This window comes from Neopelma chrysocephalum, unplaced genomic scaffold (assembly GCF_003984885.1).
Source record: "Neopelma chrysocephalum unplaced genomic scaffold, ASM398488v2 Primary Assembly neopelma1_252, whole genome shotgun sequence".
Lineage (NCBI taxonomy): Eukaryota > Metazoa > Chordata > Aves > Passeriformes > Pipridae > Neopelma > Neopelma chrysocephalum.
In genome coordinates, this window is record NW_020897914.1 from 2,066,554 (window position 1) to 2,088,703 (window position 22,150).

A 22,150-nucleotide genomic window follows, 5' to 3' on the forward strand; every position below is an offset into this window, starting at 1 on the left:
CACAAATTAAGCCTGAATATTAGAGAACACATAAGCAGTGAGACTTGTGCACCAGCAAGTTGAGAGGCATATCCAGAACGCTTGCCAAGATTTCTACATTACACTGTATCTGGTAGCCTTGCTAGACAAATTCAATTATAACTGTCTTGCCAAGCAACTTTTACAACTTTTCTAATGTGCATTTATATTGTGCTTGAGCATCAACAGCACCATGCATTTTCCCCAATACCCAAGGAGAGAAGTGGGGCAGATTTCAGCCTGGTTACCAGGCACTGATAAACATGACAAGACACAAGAAACCACACAAAGCTTTGACAACCCTTTAGCAAGATTTACAGTTGGGTGGCATTTAAACACAACAGACCACTTGAAATGCTTATTTCTTTTTCACTCCAAAACCGAAGGTCTGCTTGTCCTTGGTAAACATTTAAGGACACGAAAATAAAGAAGCTGCAAAATGAAGGTGGCTGTGTCCCCACCCCTTCCCCGTACCTGGAGCAGTGGGATGAAGTCCTCCTGCTGTAGGTAGTCACAGCCAGGCTTGGCCAGGAGGGATGTGAACCTGGAAGCATCATCGTGGCAGTTCCGCAGGACTCTGTGGGAGAGATGAGGAGTCACCCCAAGCACCTGCCCCTCGGCACAGCCCCAGAGCACAGGTGGAGCAGGAGGTGCCCCAGCACTCCCCTCAGGCAACACCCACACCCCAAGTCAGGCAGGAGCTCACCTCACACTACCAGCACTCCCTCCAACACCTCTCAGCAGCACCAAGGTACCCAGAGGAGGTTTTTTCCATGTTTTAACACTGCTGTGGCAAACCAGGTTTCTTACTGGAGGCTGTTCTTGCTTTGATTCCGCAGCTACTCAGTGAATAACCTGACTTGTCCAAACGTTGCACACTGGAGTCAACAGCACCAACCCGCTGGGATGCCCCAAGACACCCTCCCCAGGGCAACCCTTTCCTAGAGCTCAATATTTGAGGGCACTGCCAAAACACAGTGACTGAATATTCACCCAGAAAAGTCACTTCTCAGAAGGACAAAGAACGTCCTCTGTTAGCTGGGCCCATGTGGCTGCTGCGCTCTGCAGCCACGGAGAGCAGCATAAGGGAAGCATTAGCAGGACTCAGGATTCAGAGAAGCCTGCAAACTCATTCCTTAGGTTGATAGTTTGTATCTGACACATCAGTTCTTGGCTCTGCTTTCTTCTAATGCAAAATACTGCTGGTCAAAGGTATCACAGTTACTTAATTCACTCCAATCAGAAAAACTCATGAAAAGAGCAACTCCATGACATTCACCAAATAGTGGATGTATCAAACATTAAGTTGTTCACATGGTATAAGGGAAACAATAAATTACTCAGAAAATTACCCTGGTTTCTTTAATAACCTTGAAAATACAAATGCACTGTTAGTTATTTACTGTGATTAGTCACCACCTCCCTCTCCTGAAAGTATCAACATAACACTGAACTGCAGAGAACTCACTGAAATTGTTTCCTGCTAATTCTGGCCTCCTTACTCTACAAAAAGCAGTCTTTAAAAAAAAAAAAGAAAAAGGCTTTTTTTAAATAAGTGAGAAAAGATTAGATTTAGCAATCCTCTGGCTGCACATTCATATCATGGTAACTGTCCACTGACAGATACATCCTAAATCAGCTGCAGAAAAACGTGCTAATGTTTTAGCTTAAAAAAATCTGGCACACGAAGAAGAATCCCAAGGCCATGTTTTAGCCACAAACTAAATGATCTGACACTCAGGAGTATTTTCTATTCAGCAATTACTATAGACTTGAGGAGATCAGTGAGCATGGAGCATTTTGAAAGCCAGGTCACCTACTAAGGTGCTTGAAAACAGGCTCCATCAACAGAAGATACTTGTTTTAGAGCTACACCTGTGCTCACAGAGCTCAGCCCAGCTGTACCAGGAACATTACATTTTTTCTGCCTTGCACGTTTCCAGCAAAGATTTTGTAACTGTCAAAGGGAAGAGGAGGGGGAAAAAAGTTTTCCTAAAATAAGCAATTAAAGTGAGAAAAGCACAGAAAGCTTGGCTTGGAAAAGGGGTGGCTAAAAGGATACAGAAGAGGGACATGACCACAGTCTGCAAATATCTGAAGGATGTGAAAATCAGGAGTGAAAATATGTGGTATCATACATGAGGGATTAATTAGGAGTAATTGGAGGAACCTAAGGAAGGAAATATATTTTCTGTGTCAAGACAAACGTAGTGATCACAGTCACCCATCACATTTTTGCACTTTTGCCAGGGTAACTAGAAGCTGCTTTGACAACATCATCACAGGAAATACTTTGGGAATTCAGGGTTAAAGGCTACTTCAAGAATCTGAAGAGGAACCATTAAGTAAAAAATTAGAACTCTCTCTGGAAAGGAGATGAAGATGGTGTTCAGGTGTTTCACAAAGTAGACTAAAGCCTGAATTGCCCTGGAGTGTGTGTTCCATGTCACATCTCCACTCCCAGCACATCCAGAGCTCTCATTTCCGAGGGCAGCCCTGGCAGTGGGATGTGCAAGGGACTGGCAAACCCCAAGGATTTTTATGCTTGAGGAAGGTGGGAACTATTAAACCTCCCAGAGTATCCACTTGTATGATGATGCTTTATTTTACATTCCTTCTTCCTGTCCTGGAACACCGTCACCCACCTCCTCTCCCAGTTCCCAAATGGCCCTCCCTTGGTGCTCCAGTGTAGCAGCAATGAGGCCCATGATTAATCCATCCAAAATCCACTGACACCTATCCTATCAGCTACCTCAGAATAGCTGGCATATTCCTGGGGAGCGTGTTGGGATATTTTATATGCCAACTAGACCAAAACAACTTATCATCTATACAATTGCTTACAAGCCTGTTGATGCCGCATGGAAACAAGTGTTCAGAGAGTTTCAGGGAAGAAAACTGAAGCTGATGGAGATTTTCAGCCATTTAAAGAAGAGACAATGATTTGAAAAGTCTGGTAGAAAATAAGTAAGGGGGAAAAAATAAAAAAGACTTCTGTGGCAGGCTGTTCCCTTTTTCCAGGAGAATTTGGCCTTGCTGTACTCACTTTCTCCACATGGACACAAAGGAGTGCACAGATACCCCTCCTGTCCTCTCTCCTCCTGATGCACTGAACAGAGGTGCTTTCCAGTAGAGTGGGCAGCCACAGACCTGTAAGGAAACACCGGGATAAAGAGGAATACAAGAGCAGTCCCGAGAGGAGCCTGCCTGTTTACACACCAAACTCACCATCGAGGCTTGACATGAGGGAAATAAGGTGGCAATGGCTTTCTGACTGACCTGTGTGCCACTTGCTGTGTGCCAGGGTTGAGAATTCACCAGTAACTTTCTACCTGGTGCCTTTTTAAGCGGCTGGGAAAAGGATCAGGGACTATCAAGGTCTTAAGCTCTGTCTCAGACTGAGCTGTTCAGCAAAATTCCCTACCAAGTGCAATGGAGGGAGACCCTCACAGACCTACCTGACCCATTCCCTTATGGGCTCACTTCTCACTGGCAGCCAGGGAACCTCAGTTCTAATGAGAGACAATCAGTTGTTAAATGCCTGGAGGTGAAGGAATTCCCATCCCATGGTTTTCAGTGCAGTGCCTGCCACCCAGCCCAGCCCCTTTTCCCAACACTGCTGGATCTCAGCAGGGTAACACAAATGGGAATGAACAAATGGAAAGAGGCTGATTCCAGCAAAAGGACTCCCTGAACAGCACTTCTGACCCAGGCTCTGCAAAGAATGGCCATCAGTGAGAGCTCAGGCACTCTGGACTCTCCAGGGCCTCAGCAAAGCAGGCTTGAGGATGGTGCCAAACAGCTGCTCACACCATCAGGCATCTCCTCTTCACCACAGAGACCTTCCCAGCCACTGTCCTGACTAAACACTGGCCTTGCAGGGAGTGCAACTGGCTCTGGCCAGGCACAGGGAAGGAGGATATCACAGCAAATGCAAGGAGGAGTATTTTGAAGCAGCAGTTGAGGCATCATTTCTGCCTTCCCCACAAGGCCTCTTTCACATCTTCTATTAAGCAGGACTATCCTGCAAGCCCATTCTCAGCTTCTGTCCAGGCCTGCACGTTTCTTGGGGAACCTCAATCAGCCCAAGAACTGCTTTTGGATTTAGCCATCCCTGTGTCAGGCAACTGTGATTCCACAGGCACTCAGCTCCTCTAAGAGAACTAGGACATTTAACATTTGTGTTTCCTGTGTGTAGCTGGTTCTGAAGCATTTATTTCAGAGCCCCAAAGCTGTACCACTGTCAATAATGCCATGGAACAGAAGCAGCCTGACAACAGCTAAATGGCATGAGGCACATCCAGGTGGAGACCAGGAAAGGCAGGGGTCTCTTCTACACCAGCCTCCTGCTTTGAACATGACAGGCCCCACACAGTCGCCTGTTTTGTCATTAAACCTGTTTCAAACCTTTTTTGGTCAATCAAAGAAGGTTTTCTATCTATATTTTCAGAGTAGGTTTACAAATAATGTGCCTGGATTCCTCGAAAAACAAACAAAACCAACCTAGTCCCTCCTTTCAGGAAAACCCTCCTTCTTGGAAAACAAGTGCTGCTCTCAGGAAGAACACCACTGCTCAACCTACAGTGCCAGAGATGCACTCAGGGCAGGCTGAACAGACGAGATGTGTCTGACAACTGCTACTTTTAGATCAGCAGCACTGCAAACCACGGCTGGAGAAGGGAGATAGCAGGGACCATCTGCACTGCGCTCCCACACAAGTGCTGGGGGCTGTTCCCTGGAGCCAGAACTCCTCAGCAGCCTGGGATTCCTGGGTCATGGACACTGAATGCACATCTCAGGGGCTGAGGGCTCACTGAGCATCTCCCTCCTCCGTGTCCAAGGAGGTGGAGGTTGGGAAGTGCTTTCCCACACGGCACTGCAGCAGCACCCGCTGCTCAGGCTACAAAAAGCCCCAAAAAAGGCAGCTGGCACCACCTGAAGCCACAGAGGCACAGAAGTTTCTGCCATCTTCTGAGCAGAACTATAGAGGGACAGAAGAACAAAATGCCATTTGTATTTGCTGAAAATCTGAGAAAACCATTTGGTAAAGCAAAGCAAGGAGGAACACACACATCTGATGTGACAACCAGCAAACTGAGCTCAGTTTGTTTACTGTAATCTAAACAAAAAACTTCAGCACAAAAGGATAATAGTTCTTTTTCCCCTAAAACAGCTGTGAGATTATTTGCTTTCATTTCATTCTTTCTCTCACAAAAATTAAAATCCTAGAGAACAGAACCACAGAACCATCAAGGCTGCAAAAGACCTCCAAGCCCATCACTAGTTACCTTAGCAATTTTCCCCATTTCACAGACGTTTGCCTTCTCATCTTCAAACTCTGAAAAGGCCTCTTCAACCCTGGCAATGATTTCCTCATGGTTAGTGCAGACATTGGGAAGTCCTTTAGGGAAGTAGAAACGTGGAATGTTTATGGACAAGGGGGCACTGCTGGTGGCTTTATTCACAGGCAGGAGAGTGCAAGGGCCAACTGAGGGCTTCAGGGGGGCTAGGGAGGGAGCTCCAGGCTTCTTCTCTTGCTTGCTTTGAACCTGAAAAGATAAGAAATAACAAACACCTTTTTAACAGCACGGCACACAGAGCAGGAAAACACTGCTTGTGCTCCCAGGGATTCGAGAAAATTAAACCCACCAATAATGGAATTATAGCACAGGGATAAAAATGCATGTCTTAAATAGTCCATTAAAAATTCCTGCTTTATGAAACACTGCAAATTTAGGGAATGTCACACCTGCTTTGATGCTGTTCCTGTGCATTTGACATGTGTAGCTCTGGATTATGACTGATCACACACTCTGCAACTCAGCAACACCACACACAAGGACAAGGTTATTTCTTCTCATGCTGGTCTGTGTTGTCACTTTGCCCCATAAACAGCAAAGTATCAAAACCTGCTCTTTAGTATTTCCCCTTAGAAATAGAGCACCCACCCACACAAACATCTTGCCTCAAGTATGACCAAACTTACCTTCATAACAAGGACATTTTCTATCCCTTGGGAACACAATTAGCTTGGACAAAGTGCTGCTTCACAGATAAATTAAGAAAAGATTTGCCTTCTCAGTTTCAGGGAGCCCTTTGTTCTGTGCCCAACTCCTACAGTCCAAGACCTGATTTTGTTACAAGTACTAAGCACTGGGAAACCAATTTTCCCATCAGAATTAGGAGCAGCCAGCACAGTGCCATTGGGCACCCACTGGATATCTTTTCCTATCAGTCCTCCCCTGTCTGTAATAAACACATGGCTGATATGGGGATCCCCCTGGATCACCTCTTCAATGGATCCCTGGATATGGGGATCTCCCCTGGATCACCTCTCCAATGGATCTCTAGTTCCAGCCCTACATCAATGCTTTTCATCCCAGGCAGAATTTGTATTTAAGCACATAATAAGATCCTAAACCAGAGAATTTTTCTGACATGGGAGGGAATATTTTTTCAACTTTGACAAGCAGTTGCAGTATAAGCAGAATTCAGCTGCTGGAATGCCAAGGGCTGACGAATTCCCTGCTCCCCCACGAAGACACTCTTCCTTGGGAACAGGCAATAGGCTTTCCCATTGCACAATGGTTCCACTGCAGGAGTTATTATTAATGTAACAACATATGTGATAAGGCTCAGAAGGCAACAGTCAAGTAAATACAGCTGCGACTTTCAGTTTGTTTATTCTGACTGTTTCCAAACAAAATGGTTTGAGGATAAAGCAGCCAAGTCTGAGATCACTAAATGCAGAAGAATGTATATGATGAACGAACTAAACTCTTTGCCTTATTATTTTCCATAAACTTGGAGCTTTTTTCTTAACACACACTGGATCCCCCAGCCTACCATGGGTTTGCTCTCAGGAAGGTGAAGAAGTGAGAACTGTAAAACCTTCCTTAAGCCCTGTTTTTACCTGCAGTTTATAATACTTTATAACCCAGTCCTCAGAGACCACGAGGAAGGCTTTTCTCCTCTTCACTCCCCTGCTTCACTGCTCTTTCTTTAAATGAGGAGGACCTCTCATTTCCCAAAAGCTGTCCCACTCAGGAGCAGGGACACTGGCACACATGCCAGCCAAATTACACTTTTGTTCTGTATCAGTTCTGTACAGAACACATTCACCTGGAGTTTGAGACTCCAAGTCTTTCTCTCCTGTGTTTTAAAACACAGGAAAAGCTGAAGCTCACTTTCAGCCTTCAATATTTCTATCAATACCAGTGCTCAGTCTGAACAGTCCTCAGTGTAGCTCAACCTTTGGAGAACAGGCCTGATCTCCCCCATCTGTTCTCCCTCTCATCTTCCTTGCTTTTTCCTGCTCTCTCACACACTGCACCCCTCTGGGTCTGATCCTGAGTGATGCTGGAGCCCAAAGTGGGCCAGCTCTGAGTCCCAAAGTGTTCCTGGGGCTCAGCAGGGCTGTAGGACGGGGGAAGCACCAGCCCTGGTGACTCTGTCCCACAGCAGGACAATGCAGGTGACCTGAGGTGGTGGCAGGGGTTAAGCTGGGTGCTCCCTTTGGGATCATGGAACACATCCCTCTCCTGGCTGCCTTCTGCTCTTTCCTCAGCAGAGTAAGAGAAGCAAAGTCCAGCCAGGCTGAATGTGTCTGGGGAGGGGGATCTGACCTGGAGAACTGTCCCACAGCACCACTTGTGCCTTCACCACCCCCCTCCCACCCTGCTGCCCTGCCCAGCCAGGACCAACTCCCTCAGCAGTTTTCTCTTTTGGATCCCAGCAGAGGGAAATCCCTGCCAGTCCCTCACAGCACCAAACAATGCAGGGCTGGAACAGCCCCCGAGGTGCCACTGCAGCCACTTGACTTCTATAATAGGACTTGACAGGCCCTTCTCACAAACAGGTTTATTGCTCCCTGATCTCTGCATCCCACAGGCACTCCAGGCTGCCAGCACCCTGAGGAACCAGGAGGAATGACTCAACTGGAACAAAAACTACCACAAACCAAGACGTTCCTTCAAAGGACTCTGACGCTTCACTTCAGCAACAGATCCCCCTCCCTTGCGTTACAAGGGAATGATAAAATCGTATTTTTCCTCTCTTGGAAGGGACAGAGACATCCCCCAAGCAGACCACAGCAGCACTGTGCCATTCTCCTCCTCTTCTGCACACCACATACACCTCAATAGGGCACAAGAGCTGTAACACCACTCATTCACTCTGTCCAGGTCTCCACCTCCCAAAACCCAAAACAATTCCTCCTCCTCCAGGGACTCCCAAAGCCAGAAACCAGCTGGTACCAGCTCACACAAGCCACAGCTCCAGAAGTTCCATTAATTTCCCAATCCACAACCACCACACAGTCCAGAAGGTTAGAGATCTCTGGGAGAAATACAGGGAATTCTGCCAAGCCTCAGAGTAAGGGCCCAGTGCAGGTTTGCAGCTGCCCTTCCCAGTGAGCCTGACTCCCTAACCCTGCTCAGGCCCAGTAAAATGAGGTGAGGCTTTGCTCAGGGATGGCTTCTCTTTAGATTCTACCTCAGAAACAGAAATACAGTTTTTGTACTTTGTCCTCTTCCTTCTTATATATGAAATGAGCTGCCTGTGACACAAAGAGAAAACAGCAACTGGCCCTTGAGGATCCTGTTCCCCAGAACAATCTTACAAGTCAGTATTCTAGGATGGGCATAACCAGATGTGAACCCCTGTGGGGACAACTGGAAGTTAATTACAACTTTTTGTGGAAAAAAAATTAAGGAAGTGGTATGGAGGCAAATTCTGTGGGAATTCCTTGGAAATAAACAGCTTCTTATTGCAAAAAAAAAAAAAAGCCTTAAATGTTCTTTGCTTAGTGGAACACACTTCTCCAACAGGGATGTGCATTTTTGAAAGGACAACTAAGAAAGGAAACTACAAATACTTTAATAAATCTTTTAGCTTTGTTACCAATAGCTGATTTTTTTTTCTCAAGAGGAAGGTGAAATCAAAGCCCATTTTTAAACACTGCTCTACAGCATTGTGTAATTTACCTTAACTAAAATCTGTCCATCCACTGTATCATCTTTTGCCAGTCATACAATTTATTTATGGACAGACCAAAATAGTGACGTGTGTTATAAATAAACCAGACAGAACTACAGCCTCATTGTAGCTACAAAACAAAGCACAGAGCAAACCTCTACCATCCCAGCCCGTCTCCCAGGGATGTGCCAATCCCAGCAGAGAACTCCATGGAAGGAAGCAGTATCACATCAAGTGCTCAAATCCTTTCTGCTCCTTCCTCCTGGCCCCGACGTCCACCAGGGTCCCAGATAATACATTTACCAGTTTCTTGCTGTTTTTTCCAAAGGGATTCTGTAATCCTCTTTTCTAGGGTACAGTGACTCAGCCTGGGCTCTCGCAGTCCACAGAGCTGACTTCATGTCTCCTTTCATTTTTCATAGTTCCTGCCTTGCTGGAGTGTGATGGTAACTGGACACAGGCCATCCCCAACGCTCATCCCTTCTCCAGAGCTGCTTTGTGTCTATGGCCCGAGACCTTCTCCTCCTTTTCCTCCCTGAAGCCCTTTCCCATCTCCTTCCTGATGCCTCTTTCCTACTCATTTCTAAGGACAGTAAGAACAACAAAGGCTCATCTGCACATGGCTCTCATCTGCACAGAGCTGTGAGAAAATGATTTCTGCAGAGAACCTTTTCTACAAGGAAACATAAACTCACCCACAGAAACCAAGTCAATCACAGCAAAACAAAAATGAAAACAAACTCGACCTAAGCAACTCAGAAGCACAAAAGGATTGAGGTGGGAAGAGACACAGAGCTAATTCTAAGGTTTGATCAAGCTCCTCGTGTCCTTTTCCAGTGGAATTTTGCAACCCCAGGTCTCACATGTCTCCACTGACAAGTGTGCCTATGGATCTTGCACACGGGCTTCCCATGACTGGTGGACTTCAGCCCACACTCCAAATGCTTCCCTGAAAACTTCATGGAGAAAACAGCCAGGGTGCATCCAGACTACCCCAGAAAGAAAGACACAGGTGGGTATAACCCCCCTGCAATTCTCCCCTGTCCTGAGGTGCAGATGACACTTGCCCGGGGGGGAGGCTGGCACGGTGACAGGCAGGGCCTCAGGGGCAAAGGCCCTGACAAACTGTTCAAATACTTCCAGCAGAGAAGGTGCCCAGTTCTCCACCTGTGGACAGTGATCCCAAGCACCAGTTCAGGCTGGGACCCCACTGGTTGAGCAGCAGCCCTGCAGAGAAGGCTGTGGAGGGGATGGTGTGCCCTGGGCTGAGCCAGAGCCTGCAGGGGGGCTGCTTACAAATAGGGCAAACCATGTCCTGCTCTGCACCAGGAGCAGGGCCAGGAGAACACGGGCACTTATCTCCTCTGGGGCTGCATCTGCATTGCTGTGACCAGTTTGGGACCTTCACTTCAAAAAAAAAAACGATGGGGAGAGACCAGCCAGAGATGTGCAGGAGGGAAATCCCAGAGGCAGGGTCAGGATTGGGTGGCAAGAGGGACTGAGGGGCTGGGGTGGCTCTCTGGCCAGGCAGAGGGGAAGCCAAGGGATGGGCCAAGCACAGATTGCAGCTCTTGGAAGTGCAGTTACAGCAGTGATGGAACCAAACTCTGTAGTGGTACCTGGTATAAAAGGGGCAATGGCCATAAACTGCAACTCGGGAGGGTTAGGCTGGAGGACACTGAGGGTAATACAGCCTGCAGGAGGTCACTGGAGGGTGGGGGGGAACCCCTATCCTTGGGGAGTTTCCAAGACTTGGAGAAAGCCAGTGCTGATGTGACCCAGTGTTAGAAATACTCTTCTTCCAAGGGAGATGTTGGATTAGAGACCCCCCTTCCTCCCAGCCCCACTATGGGAGGCCCTCTGATCCTGCCATAAATAGTCCTGCAAACAATAAGCACCAGAACTGAAGTGAACAGCTCTTGAGACAGGGGTTACCAAAACCCTGTTCCTCCCTTCCTGCCTGGCCAACACCTCCGTGTCCCACAAATCACCCCTCACTCAGCTCTGCTCCCTCTCACCACCCCGGTACCTTTTCACCTGCGAGCACATTTGTGTTCTTAGGCAGCCCAGTTCCCTCTGCTCTCTGGCCAACCAGAGCCACCAAGTACAGCCCCACAAGGCACAAGAGTCAACATCTCACTGCTGCAAGTGGGACAGCCCCCATCCCTGTCCTGCACTCCCAAGTGTTCGCTGATTCCATGTCCCAAGTGCCAGTTCCAGAGCTCGCCAGACCCCTCTGGGAACCCATTTAACCCGCTCAGAAAGGCAGAAAATAGACTTGGCTTTGTTGCTGGATGATATTCTACAGTGTTCTGAGTTAAGCCAGGTCACAGAAAGGCCTGTGGAACCCAGGGCAAGGCAGGGGGGACACACAGTGAAGAGGCAGCAAGAGGAACAGGTACTGAAAGAAAGAAGAGGAAGGCCATTTTTGCAGCTGCAGGAGTTCACTTGCCTTGGATCTGCAGCCACAGGGCACTTATTCCCCGTGCATTTAGGTGCTGCTCCTGCTTCAGACCAGGCCCAGGGCTCGTGGAGCAGAGGCCTGTCAGTTTTTCCAGCTGCTCTAGCGGGAGGTCTCAGCTCTCTCTCCCTGCCCAGCCTGCCCCGGTGATGTCCTCGGGGTCAGCCCCGCTCTGCAGAGCGGGTTCAGCTGTGCAGCCCTTGTCAGTCTGCTCCCAACTGCTCCCGGCCCGCCCAGGCCATTACTGCACATTATTACCTCATGCAATCCTCCCCCAGGGAGGGAAAAACACACGTTCCAGAGATTAACCTCCAGACATCCTTTAACCTGTCACCAGAAAGCATGAAAACACGGCCCACAGTGTGCTCTGCAGCGATTTTAATGGCTCCTTCTTAGGAAACAGCTGCACCGCTCCTCAGCTCAACTTTTTAACTTCTCACTGGGTCACCGATTATTTAAATGGAGCTGAAGCTCAAGATGGGCTGATTTCAGCACACTGTGATCCCCTGGAAATCTGCAGTGACTACACGTCCATTTGGTGTCCTGGCACAAATTGCTCCAATCTGTTGTCCCAGGAATCAAGTACAGCAGCTGGGATTTACCAAAAACATACAGCCATGGCACCATTTCCATTTCTCTGGCTACACCTCCATGATCTCAGGGGTCTTTTCCAGCCTAAATAAGTCTATGATCTCCTTCAGCCACAGCCCAGAAAGAGCAGAGGACAGCACAAAAAGCACCTTGTGATGGTAAAATTACAAAAGCTGAAGTCAGGTAGGACTGTCTGAGCACAGATTTGCACAGCTGAGAGCACAACCCACTGCAGACACCAGAACACTGTGGTTCTTCCACATGCAACAACAGTCAGAGCAATCACATACATAGAGGTATTTTAAAAAAAAACCACAGGACATAATTAAGTCTTACACTACCTCTCCCCATTATTAAATCACTGCCCTTGCTGTTAATTTTCCCTCTTGTTTACAAAGACACTTTAACTCTGCAATCTAAGCCTGGAAGGTTTATTTTTAAACCTGCTGGTATCTAGCTGCAAATAACTTTCTGCAAATAGCCACGCCTCGAGGGGACACAGATTGATCCTCTGACCCAATAAAAAATACAAAGAAAAGGAAAAAGAAATGCCAAGCGTTCAAACCTGGGCCTGCTGGAAGGACTTCAGCCGCCTCTTGAACCGAGATGGAAGAACAAAGTCACAGCCCTTGGCAAGGAAAGCCAGTTCCCCTCCCAAGTCTGGGTCCCTCCGCAGAGAACTCTCCTTGATCATCATTCTGGGCAGCTCCCAAGCAGATGTTGCCCTTTCCAGGAGGAGACCACGGCAAGACCAGCACGTTGCTTTCTTGGTTTGGATTTTTTTACAGGTAAAAAATGGCAAATGGCTTCAACATACTGTGTCTTCTCTCTCTTCACAAGGACAACATCTAGAGGCTTTATCTCACTCCTGAAGCCAAAGTTCCCTATTTTAACCAATATTCAAAGTGTCTTTCAGTACCACCAGGATCTTCTGCCTTCTTGTAATACTTTAATTGAGAAACATGATCTACAACCGAATCTATTTCCCTGCTGGCTACATGACAGACAATCTGTCCTTGGCTTGTAATAGGCCAGGGGTAACATGGGAAAGGAAGCTCCCACCACCACCACCAGGAGCACTAAAATTAGCTGCACTGCAGGAGTGGCTAAATATACCATCTCCCCCAACTGCTCCTACTTTGTGTCCCAATGCTGAGACCCGAGGTGCTCCCTTGGACCAGCCAGACCCAGCTGGAGTTAAACTGAGCTCAGCCCAGGCCCCTGTGTGTAGCATGGCCATGGTTTGAGGTCCTGCTGATGGGGTGATGAGGCAGAGGATCAGCGTCGGCCCCCACTCTTGACCAAAGGCTGCAATTTTCAAAAGACATCAATTTTTCCTTCTTGCTTGGAAAAAGCAAATCATCTAGTTCCTTAATGCCAGGCAAGCACACAATTATGGCTGATCTTGAATAATAAGCTCAGGCATTCCAAAGTGGTTCCTAAGTAAAGGTTTTCTTACAGACACCAAATGCATCAGTGTTTTATTCCCTCTCCCCATAACTCTGACGAGGCAAAGCAGTTCTCAGGGGACAAGAGTCTGCTCTTCTTCTGCACAGCCTGGAGCAAGCAGCCTTCAAACCCTTGCTCAGACTTTGTCCAGGCTTGCTAGAAGCGTGTTCTCCCTCTCTTGTCCTGAGAATGGTGCTGGACAAAGGCCTAAATCCAATTCTTACCACACCAAATGAACGGAGTGCCATGGCCTGTTTCCCTACTTGACTTTAAAACCTTAGAAAGCAACCTGGCAAAGTAGCCAAGTTCAACAGCACAGAACAACATCTGATTTGTAGCTAGGAGGGCTTGCTCAAGATACTGCATTTGAAATGAAAATGTCTCACCGAGCCTCACAAACAGAAACCTTTTAATGGACACGTGTCTCTGGTGTCCTTTTCCTGGGTTCCTGTAGGAAGCCCAAGGTTAACAACAAAGCCCAAATGAGTACAAAGCCTAACAGGGTAGGAGGATGAGGATGGGAATGAGAAAGGAGCTCCAAAAACAAAAGGCAGGCAGGAATGTTTTAACTGGAACTGCGACTGAGTGAAGGATGCACAGATCCATATGAAACACATTTGGAATAAATTTGGGGTTTCTTACTCTGACAACTTTTTTCTAAACATCAAGGCAATGCATAAAGAGCCCAGGAGGCTCCTTGTGCTGGGAGTGCTGCACATCTCACACAGCAGCATATCAGGAGGTGATTTATCATAAATCATCTGCAGCAAGTGATGAAATACTTCATCTCCAACTGAACTCTCACCCTGCTCACAGGCTGCAGAGGGAATGAAGCCCAAAGAACCTCTCACCTCCAGCTGCATCCAGAGCAGCTCCAGCAGCCTTTGACAGATGTATTACTTTTCATTCACAAATTAACCAGGCACAAAAGAGCCTGGAAGCTTGGAGGATTTTGCACTGATAACCTGGAAAAATACAAGTAATCCAGAGGCAAGGCTGGCTGTGTCTGAATTCCAATGGCTTGGAACAGCAGGTTTCTAGGATGGTACTTCCTATCCTCAAAGCACACAAGGTGGGTATAAATAAAGACATAAATATGCAGTACTGTGAGAAGTGGACAGCAAGAGAATCTTGTATCAACAGCTCCAAAGCCCACTGGGCAAAACCCCCAGCAGGAAAATCTGATCTCAACAGGCAGACCAGCTGAACCACAAACTCAAACTCCTCCATGCTGGGACCCAGTTTAAAGCATGAAGGTGAGAGATGGCAGATCCCTTCACAGGTCACTGGAGCACAGAGAGGATCCCACCTGTGCCTAAAGCTGGTGTTAGTCCTAAGAGATCTGGGTGATTAAATCACTCCAGGACTGGCTGCACCCAAAGCCTGGCTCCAACAGCCCAGTGTCCCTGCAGAGCTGAGCAGAGCTCCAGCTCCAGCTGCTTTCAAAACACACTGAACTTCTCCAGCAACAGCCTGACTTTGTCTGCGGTTCAGAGTCAGCCAGGCTGAAAAACTCAATCTGTATCACCAGGCTCTGTTTCACCCACCTTTAGATGTTACTTCAACATAAATCAACCTCACACAAACAGAGGTTGGATCTGCCCTGATTACAGAAGGTGCCCACATATGAACATGTCTCTAAGTGTTTGGTCCCAGTTTTTTTTACTCTTTAATTTAATCTGATTTAATTTTCTATTCTTTTACCATCTTTCATTCTGAGCTACTTTAAGATTCACTTCATATTTGCATTTATTTCAATAATTATTACCAAACAAGAAAAAAAGCCATTGTTTTTCACTATTTGGGCCTAGAAGTAATGAATAATTAATGCTTGAGAAGAGTGCAGATTGTGTGTATAGTTTAAATGACAGATATTATCAATATCTAATCAAAACATATTTGTAACATATGTAAGATGAAAGCTGATTTTCCAGAAGAAGTTTCACATTATGTTTTGGATGCATTTTGAGAATAAATGTACATTTCAGGACAGAGTTAAAGTTATTATGACATTATAGAAGCCATTTCTCACATTTAATCGCCCCACACAAGATCCTTCATAAGCATATCACTAAATGTGCAAAACACAAAAGCACACAGAATTATGAGGGGGCAGAACTACAAAGTTGTCAGGTCAACCTAAACTTCACATGGTTATGAAACAATTGTTTCCACTCAGAGCCTCCTCAGGGCCCCTGTTTTAAGCACACAACAGACATTTTGATACAAAAACATGCAGGACGATATTTCAGGGGGTCAGCAACATCCTCCATCAGTCACTCAGGATGAGACAGCCCAGGGGAAACCTGGAATCAGGGAATAGTCTGACTCAAGGCTCCACCATCCAACACATACCAGGGTGGTCCAAACCCACTCCTTAAGCCTGCAAACTGCAAACCCTCTGCTCCCAGATCCAGGGGCTGGATCACACATTTGACCTCAGCCTGAGCAATTCCACTTGTCAATATGGCAGAAAACAAGCCTAACAATTTATACCTCGTACACAAGCACCACAGGCAGCACAAAGGAAGATTTGGAACCGTGCAGTAGGAAGTAGAGGCATGGAGGAGACAGAAATGGGAAGCAGGACTGCTCTTTCTGACTCATTACACCAAGTAATCCCTTTGAGAAGGGACACTCAACAGAGGAGGGACAAAAGACAAGAGGTCCCTTTGTATCAAACCCTGCTCCTGATCTCTGCTCCCAAAATTATTCATCAGCTTTATCCAACGGCTCTTAAAATAAAACACATGAGTAGAACTTGAAGCAGAGCCCTGCACTATTCAAACTTGATTCTGAACACAGAAGGACTACATTTCTTACAGACTTTTCCAGGGTAATTTCACCAAATATTCTGCAAGCATTGCCTGAATTTCCCTTGTCCAATTATCCATCCTGGACAGGTGGCAGACCAAGGGCACAGAGAGGGGAAGGTCAGAAACAGCCACCACTGACTTCTCCAAGGACTTTGTATGAGACATTTTAGCAAAAGGCAGCACCCTTCACCTTCCAAACTGACCAACACTCAGCCTTTGTGCAGATCAGCTCAGAGCATCCCAACAGCCCCATCCCCCCCTTCTTCACATCTCACTGCTTGCAGGTTCCCCCATTTCCCTCACACCTCCCAGTGCACCCAGGATCCTTATTGCCCTCTTAGCTACAGACAAAAATACAGACAGACACTTGGGGGTTTGCTGGCCTCCAACACACAACTGCACTGTCCTCACTGAACTGCGTATTTCAAACCCAACACGTTCAAAAATCAGCTTAAGGCAGGCACAGGGAACAGGAAATTTCAAACCAAACAGTTGGGAGGTTTTGAGATAAGCAGGGGAAAAGTGGATCTCAGGGTGGGAAGTGCTGGCCTCTCCCAGAGCAGGCAATGCTTCCTGGCTGCCCCAAGGCAGCACCGTGCCCTCATTATGGGCTCTGTAAAACTGATGGACTTCTGCAGGATTCATTTCCTACTTTCTAAATATTTGGGGCTTGAAGATGAAGAGGCAACCAACCCTATTGTTCTCTGTGGAGAATCATAATTGGGTTTATGATAAAGGGCAAGTTTGCTGCTGATATAAGTCAGGCCAGATTTAACACAGCCAGGCCAGCTGAGCCAGAGCACAGCCCGCTCCAAAGGGGCTCTCCTGCTCCTTTGTCACGGCTTAGGATTTGAGGGATAATTAAATCTGTCACAACATTCCTAAAGGAAAGCTGTGCTGTGTGTTCATGGTAGTAGAGCTATGGGCTTTCTGCATGTGCACAACCATTTGATAACAGTTTTATGGGCCTTAAGAAAACACAACAAATACTTTGCACGTTATTCATCCAGGCACACGTGTGCAACACTGAGTGAGACTCCACACTGAGCTCCAACCACAGCCAGGCTTATCCAGGAGCATGGATGCATTCCCTAGATGCTACACCTACAGAGGGCCTTGTGCCCACACCTGTGCTAGAAACCTACAGCAGGACTGGGAGCAAACACACACAGCCAGGTGGGAGCAGGGAACAGAACATGTCCAGGGACCAGGCTGCTGAGCCATTGACAGTCTAAGTGCATCCAGTTTTCAAGTGTTAAATAAAATCTGCCACAAAGTCAGTCACAGTTTACCCAACACATTTTTGTTTGAAGTTCACAAGTTCGAAAATTTTGTAAATTAATGTACAAGGCAAGAATAGCTATTTCAAGAGATCATTCCAGAGCTTTTGGAGCTGTTTAGTTCTACACTCTCTGAGAAAAAAAGACTCTTTCCCTTGCTGGAAATACTAGACAAGGTTATGCCCACCATTTCCCATGAGCAAAGTTGCCCAGAGCAACAACAGAAACACTTGTTTAGCCTCATGTAAAAAGATCTCAGCACTCTCATTTAGGGTCAGACACACCCTACCCATCCCCTTTCAGAACTGCACCAAATACCTGTATTTTGGGGAAAGTGGAAAGTTTTCAAAACATGCACATCGTGCTCCAGCTGGAAGGAGCTGTGAGAGTTCACTGATATCCTGGGCACTCTTTCAGTGCCTGTGTGGAAGGTGCATTTTGGAAACTTTGGACAGTCCTCTCTACACTTAATGAATGCTTGGAACAATGGCAACAAGTTCTCTTGAAATCTGGCAGTTGTTACCAAATGAAAACACTGAGTGCTGGACAGCCAGCCTTGGCTTCCCTCTAAAACCCTTTTTCCTGGGAAAACCTACTCCTCATTTGAGAGTTACAAGCCATGCAGACTCCACCATGACTCCATGCACTGGGGACAGGGAGAAGAAAATTAAACCTTCCTAGATTTGCCCTTTGTGCCATGGAGGATCTCTCTCTTTAGGAACTAGTGATGAGGAGGACAACAAGTCTGCTCCAAGATGGGAAAGGGAGAGATGGAACATTCAGATCTCCCTGAACTGGTGAGAGGCAGCCCAAGCAATACCTGATCCCAGAAGTAAAGTACTTATTAAAGTAATTATTACTACCCTCTACTATATAGGACCCAATTAAACCACAGCCAGCCTACAGGAGCACCAGCAGGAAAGGCTCAAGCTCAAAGGTGAAACTGCCCATCAAGGCCTATTTTGTTTGCTATGGGGGTTTAGTTTCCTTTTTTTGGTTGTATTTCAGTAAATGCTACATTTCTGCCAGGTTGAACACATCATTCCACACTGCAGTATCCAAAGCACAATGAATCACTTAGCAGATGTATTTTTTTTCCACATTTGCCCACGTTTGTTTTACTCACTGTCCCCTCAGAAGTTCGGTTCTCTTACCTTAATCACCTCTGGGGCCTGCTGAATTGAGGCTGGAACAGAGTCTCTGCAGGCAGCCCCAGCATGGCTTTTTTTCCCTGCAAGGAGGGACTGTGAAGGAGTTGCTAAAGTTTCCTGAAGAATCTGCATCACTTCCTTCTCCTTGGACAAGCTCCCCTTGCCTGTCTGGTATTCCACCAGCTCCTGGGCAAAGTCCTCAATGCTTCCCAGGATCCGCAGTAAAAAGGCTTTGTCATCCTCTTCCATTTTGTGACCATTGGTTTCCATGATTTTTGACAGAGAAGAAGGGGGGTCAGCAGGTTTACTTTTGGCCTCCAGAGCCAGAGGTAGAACCTGCCTCCCCTGCCTGCCCGACGCCTGCACGCCCGCAGGCTCGCCCTGCTTCCGAGGGGGTTCCCTCAAAGTGCTCTCCATTTTCTGGGAGAAGCACTCCAAGTCCAGCAGCAGTTTGTCTATCTCCTCCTTGTCCACCCTACTGCACGTCTGGGCTCCTTTGGGGACACCAGCCTGGGCCCCGTGCAGCACGGAATCCAGGGGTGGTGTTAAAGGAGCCATGTCCTCGGGAGCGGGGCAGAGCTCGGCATCTCCCACCCGGGCACGCTCTGCTTGAGCATCAGCAGGTCCATCTGAACCAGCAGCTCGCTGGGAGCTGTGCTCCATACTCTGCCAGCCCCCTCTGTGCTCTGCCCTCTGCCCTTTCCCTGCTGTTCTGTCCCCATCAGCCTCCTCCTCGATGTACAGCGCCTCGGTGCAGGATGCGCCGTCGGGGGGGCTCGGGGCCGCTGGCTGAGGTAGAGCGTCTGTCCCAGCTCTCACACTGCTCTGGGGGCCACTGGGAGGGGAGGTGGGGGTAAAGGCCACAGTACCTGCGTGGAGGGACTGAGAGGTGCTTGTCGGCTCCCCCTGATCTCCTGGCAGAGCCAGAGGACCTGCACTGGGGGATGGCAGCTGGATAATGTCCTCGTAGCGGGGCGGCTGCTCGTCCCCGAACAGCGGGGCAAAGGGGCTCTGCTGCAAGCCATGGAAGCAGCTCACCAGCTCTGCCCAGTCACTCGCCTCCCTCTGCCCCGGGGGCTTCACCTCCAGGGGCAACTTCTTCAGGTAGGAAGAAAACCTGGTCATCAGGTTCATGTATATCATTTCTGAACTGGGCAGGGGGTCGCCGCTGTTCCCCCCACCCACGCTGTCTGCAGACTTCCTTTTGATGCAATGTTTTATTATGTCCGTGCACTTCTTCAGATCCTCTGAGCACTTGAGCAAGATGTCCAAGCACACCTTGATATCCCCACCAGAAGAACCATCTAGCTTGTGTTTTTCCAAAATCTGGGTAATGAAGTTTTCTTCAGAGAAGGCATGAGGGCAGAAGGGAGCCATGGGGCTCACGGTGACTTCTGGAGTATCACTGCCCTCCTGCCACTTCTCCGCAGGGGGGGGGCTCTGCAAAAAGCCACATGGAGGGCAGTTCTCATCGTTGTTGAGGTGCCCATAAATCAAGTCAAAGTCAAAGGATCGTCTGCTGAAGGATTCTGACCGAACCTTCCTTCCCTTTCTGTAGGCCACATGACTGGAGGAGTTTTTGAGCTTTTCAAAGGAGAACTCCTTTATTTTACCACTGGCAAGGTTTATTGCCTCACCAGTAATGTCCTTTAAACTGCTGGAGGCTTGCACTGAAGAGCCCTTTTTGATCCTTGGGTTATTTGGGAGGATTTGGTGATAGTCCTCATTTCCAGACAAGGCGAGCCCATTTTCAGGAAGAGGAATTTTATGGTCCAGGTTGGCATCTTGGACACTGAGCTCTGCACAGACACTGTGGTGGGCGACTATGCAGGTCACCCCACGCCTGAACACCTGGCAGGTGCCCGTGCAGTGGTGCACGGTGTGCTGGGAGTGCTGGTCTATCACCACACTGCTGTAGCAGTTCACAGAGCTCACCAGCAGCCTGTAGGTCGCTGCCATGGCACAGACCACGCCGGGAAGTGAGGCTTCAAAACTCACCATGAACTTCCCAGGGAAAAGTTCACCCCCGATTCTCACAGCCACACCAGGCTGGATGAAAACATTCAAATGTCAATTGGGAACATCCGAACTACGTGAGGAGCTCCTGCCTGGGGAAGCCCTGGAGAAGTCTGGAGAGGGTTTGGAGGTACAGTTACAACACTTAGTGCAACTTACATACGGTTTGACTTAAGGCAACTTGATCCTTGTGCTCCAAGCAGAAAGCCTTGCTCAGCAGAGGTGCAGCATCAGCTGCTCCATTTCCAAGGGTCCAAGTGCCCTCTCCAACAGGTGCCATAAAATCCAGCCAGTTCTTAGGCACAAGTGACAAGTCAGTGGTTTTTGTTGGACCCCTCTTCTCTCTTTTCGGGTGGGTCAGTAAAAGGCAGACAATCAAGTAGCAGGTACAGACAAAAAATCCACGTATGCCTTTGAGAGTCCCCTCTCACACTGCCAGTGCAGGTCCCTGCAACAGAAACAAAGGTGAGAGTCATTATCATTGCCATGGATTCTGCAGCCTTGTCTGCTACCAAACGTGTGGCCCAGAGCACACCACTGACACCCGCTGCACAGAGGGAGAGCAGGCTGATATTCCTCCCTCCCTCACATCTCCCATATAAGAGCAGTGCTGAGGAGCTGGCCTATATTTATACACAGCCTGTCTATGTGCTGCCATTTTAACAGCTCTATTTTAGCCACTCACTAATTTTTTTGAGGCTTGCTTTTTTCCCCTCCCCAGACCGAGCAAAACACTACCTTTAATTCTAACAGAGCAAAACATTTTGATCCTGTTGTGAATTTCTGACTCTTGTTTTCCAAGGTTCTAAAGATAAGGCACGGGGCAGTAGAGAAAAGCACTTTCAGGATTTCCAAGCTCTCTGGATTATGAAAAGCTGCAAACAGCCTGCAGCAAAGCAGCTGAATGGCTCTAAGAATGCAGGGCCTTTAGGAAAGGCCACCCTGGCTTCCATTAGCCTTTCACCAAGGTCTCTGGGACCATGGCAAAGTATTTTAAGGAGGAATAACTGTTTCCCTTCCTCTTACAACCCATAAATAGCAGCACATTTAATACAATAAGTCCACTGGAGTAGACATCAAGGATAGTAACGTTTGTATAAAGGTTAAGCCTATGAAAACTAAGAATTGAGTGTTTCACACTTAGCACAGCCATTTCCAGCTGCATTTCCTACCATCACAGTCAGAAATGCACCAGAAAGAAAAAGCTGCCTAACTTTGTTATGAAAAGATAAGAAATCTCAGATTTAAGGGTCTTGAAATTTAGACATAGATTCATCTTTCTTTAATGCTTCAAATTAAAACACCCCAATGAAATTCTGAGCACCCTCTATTCCTGTGCAAACAGAAATCTATTTCATAAACCACGATTATATCCCAGCTAAGTCACACCAC

General features: G+C 47.6%; 1 protein-coding gene across 3 annotated transcripts in view; it reads right to left on the reverse strand.

The window, feature by feature from the left end:
• Positions 1 to 22,150, reverse strand: part of PPP2R3A (protein phosphatase 2 regulatory subunit B''alpha) — a 52,480-nt gene that overhangs the window by 16,994 nt on the left and 13,336 nt on the right. For 2 of the 3 annotated variants that reach the window (XM_027703928.1, XM_027703929.1), the window contains 4 exons: positions 18,746 to 21,206; positions 5,307 to 5,567; positions 3,065 to 3,168; positions 493 to 595 (listed from right to left, as the gene is read on the reverse strand). In XM_027703928.1, coding sequence (XP_027559729.1) covers positions 493 to 595; positions 3,065 to 3,168; positions 5,307 to 5,567; positions 18,746 to 20,743 — 2,466 coding nt within the window. In that variant the 5' untranslated portion in view covers positions 20,744 to 21,206. Of the gene's footprint in view, positions 1 to 492; positions 596 to 3,064; positions 3,169 to 5,306; positions 5,568 to 12,611; positions 13,032 to 18,745; positions 21,207 to 22,150 lie in introns of those variants that run through there. The other variant, XM_027703930.1, reaches the window with a different exon arrangement.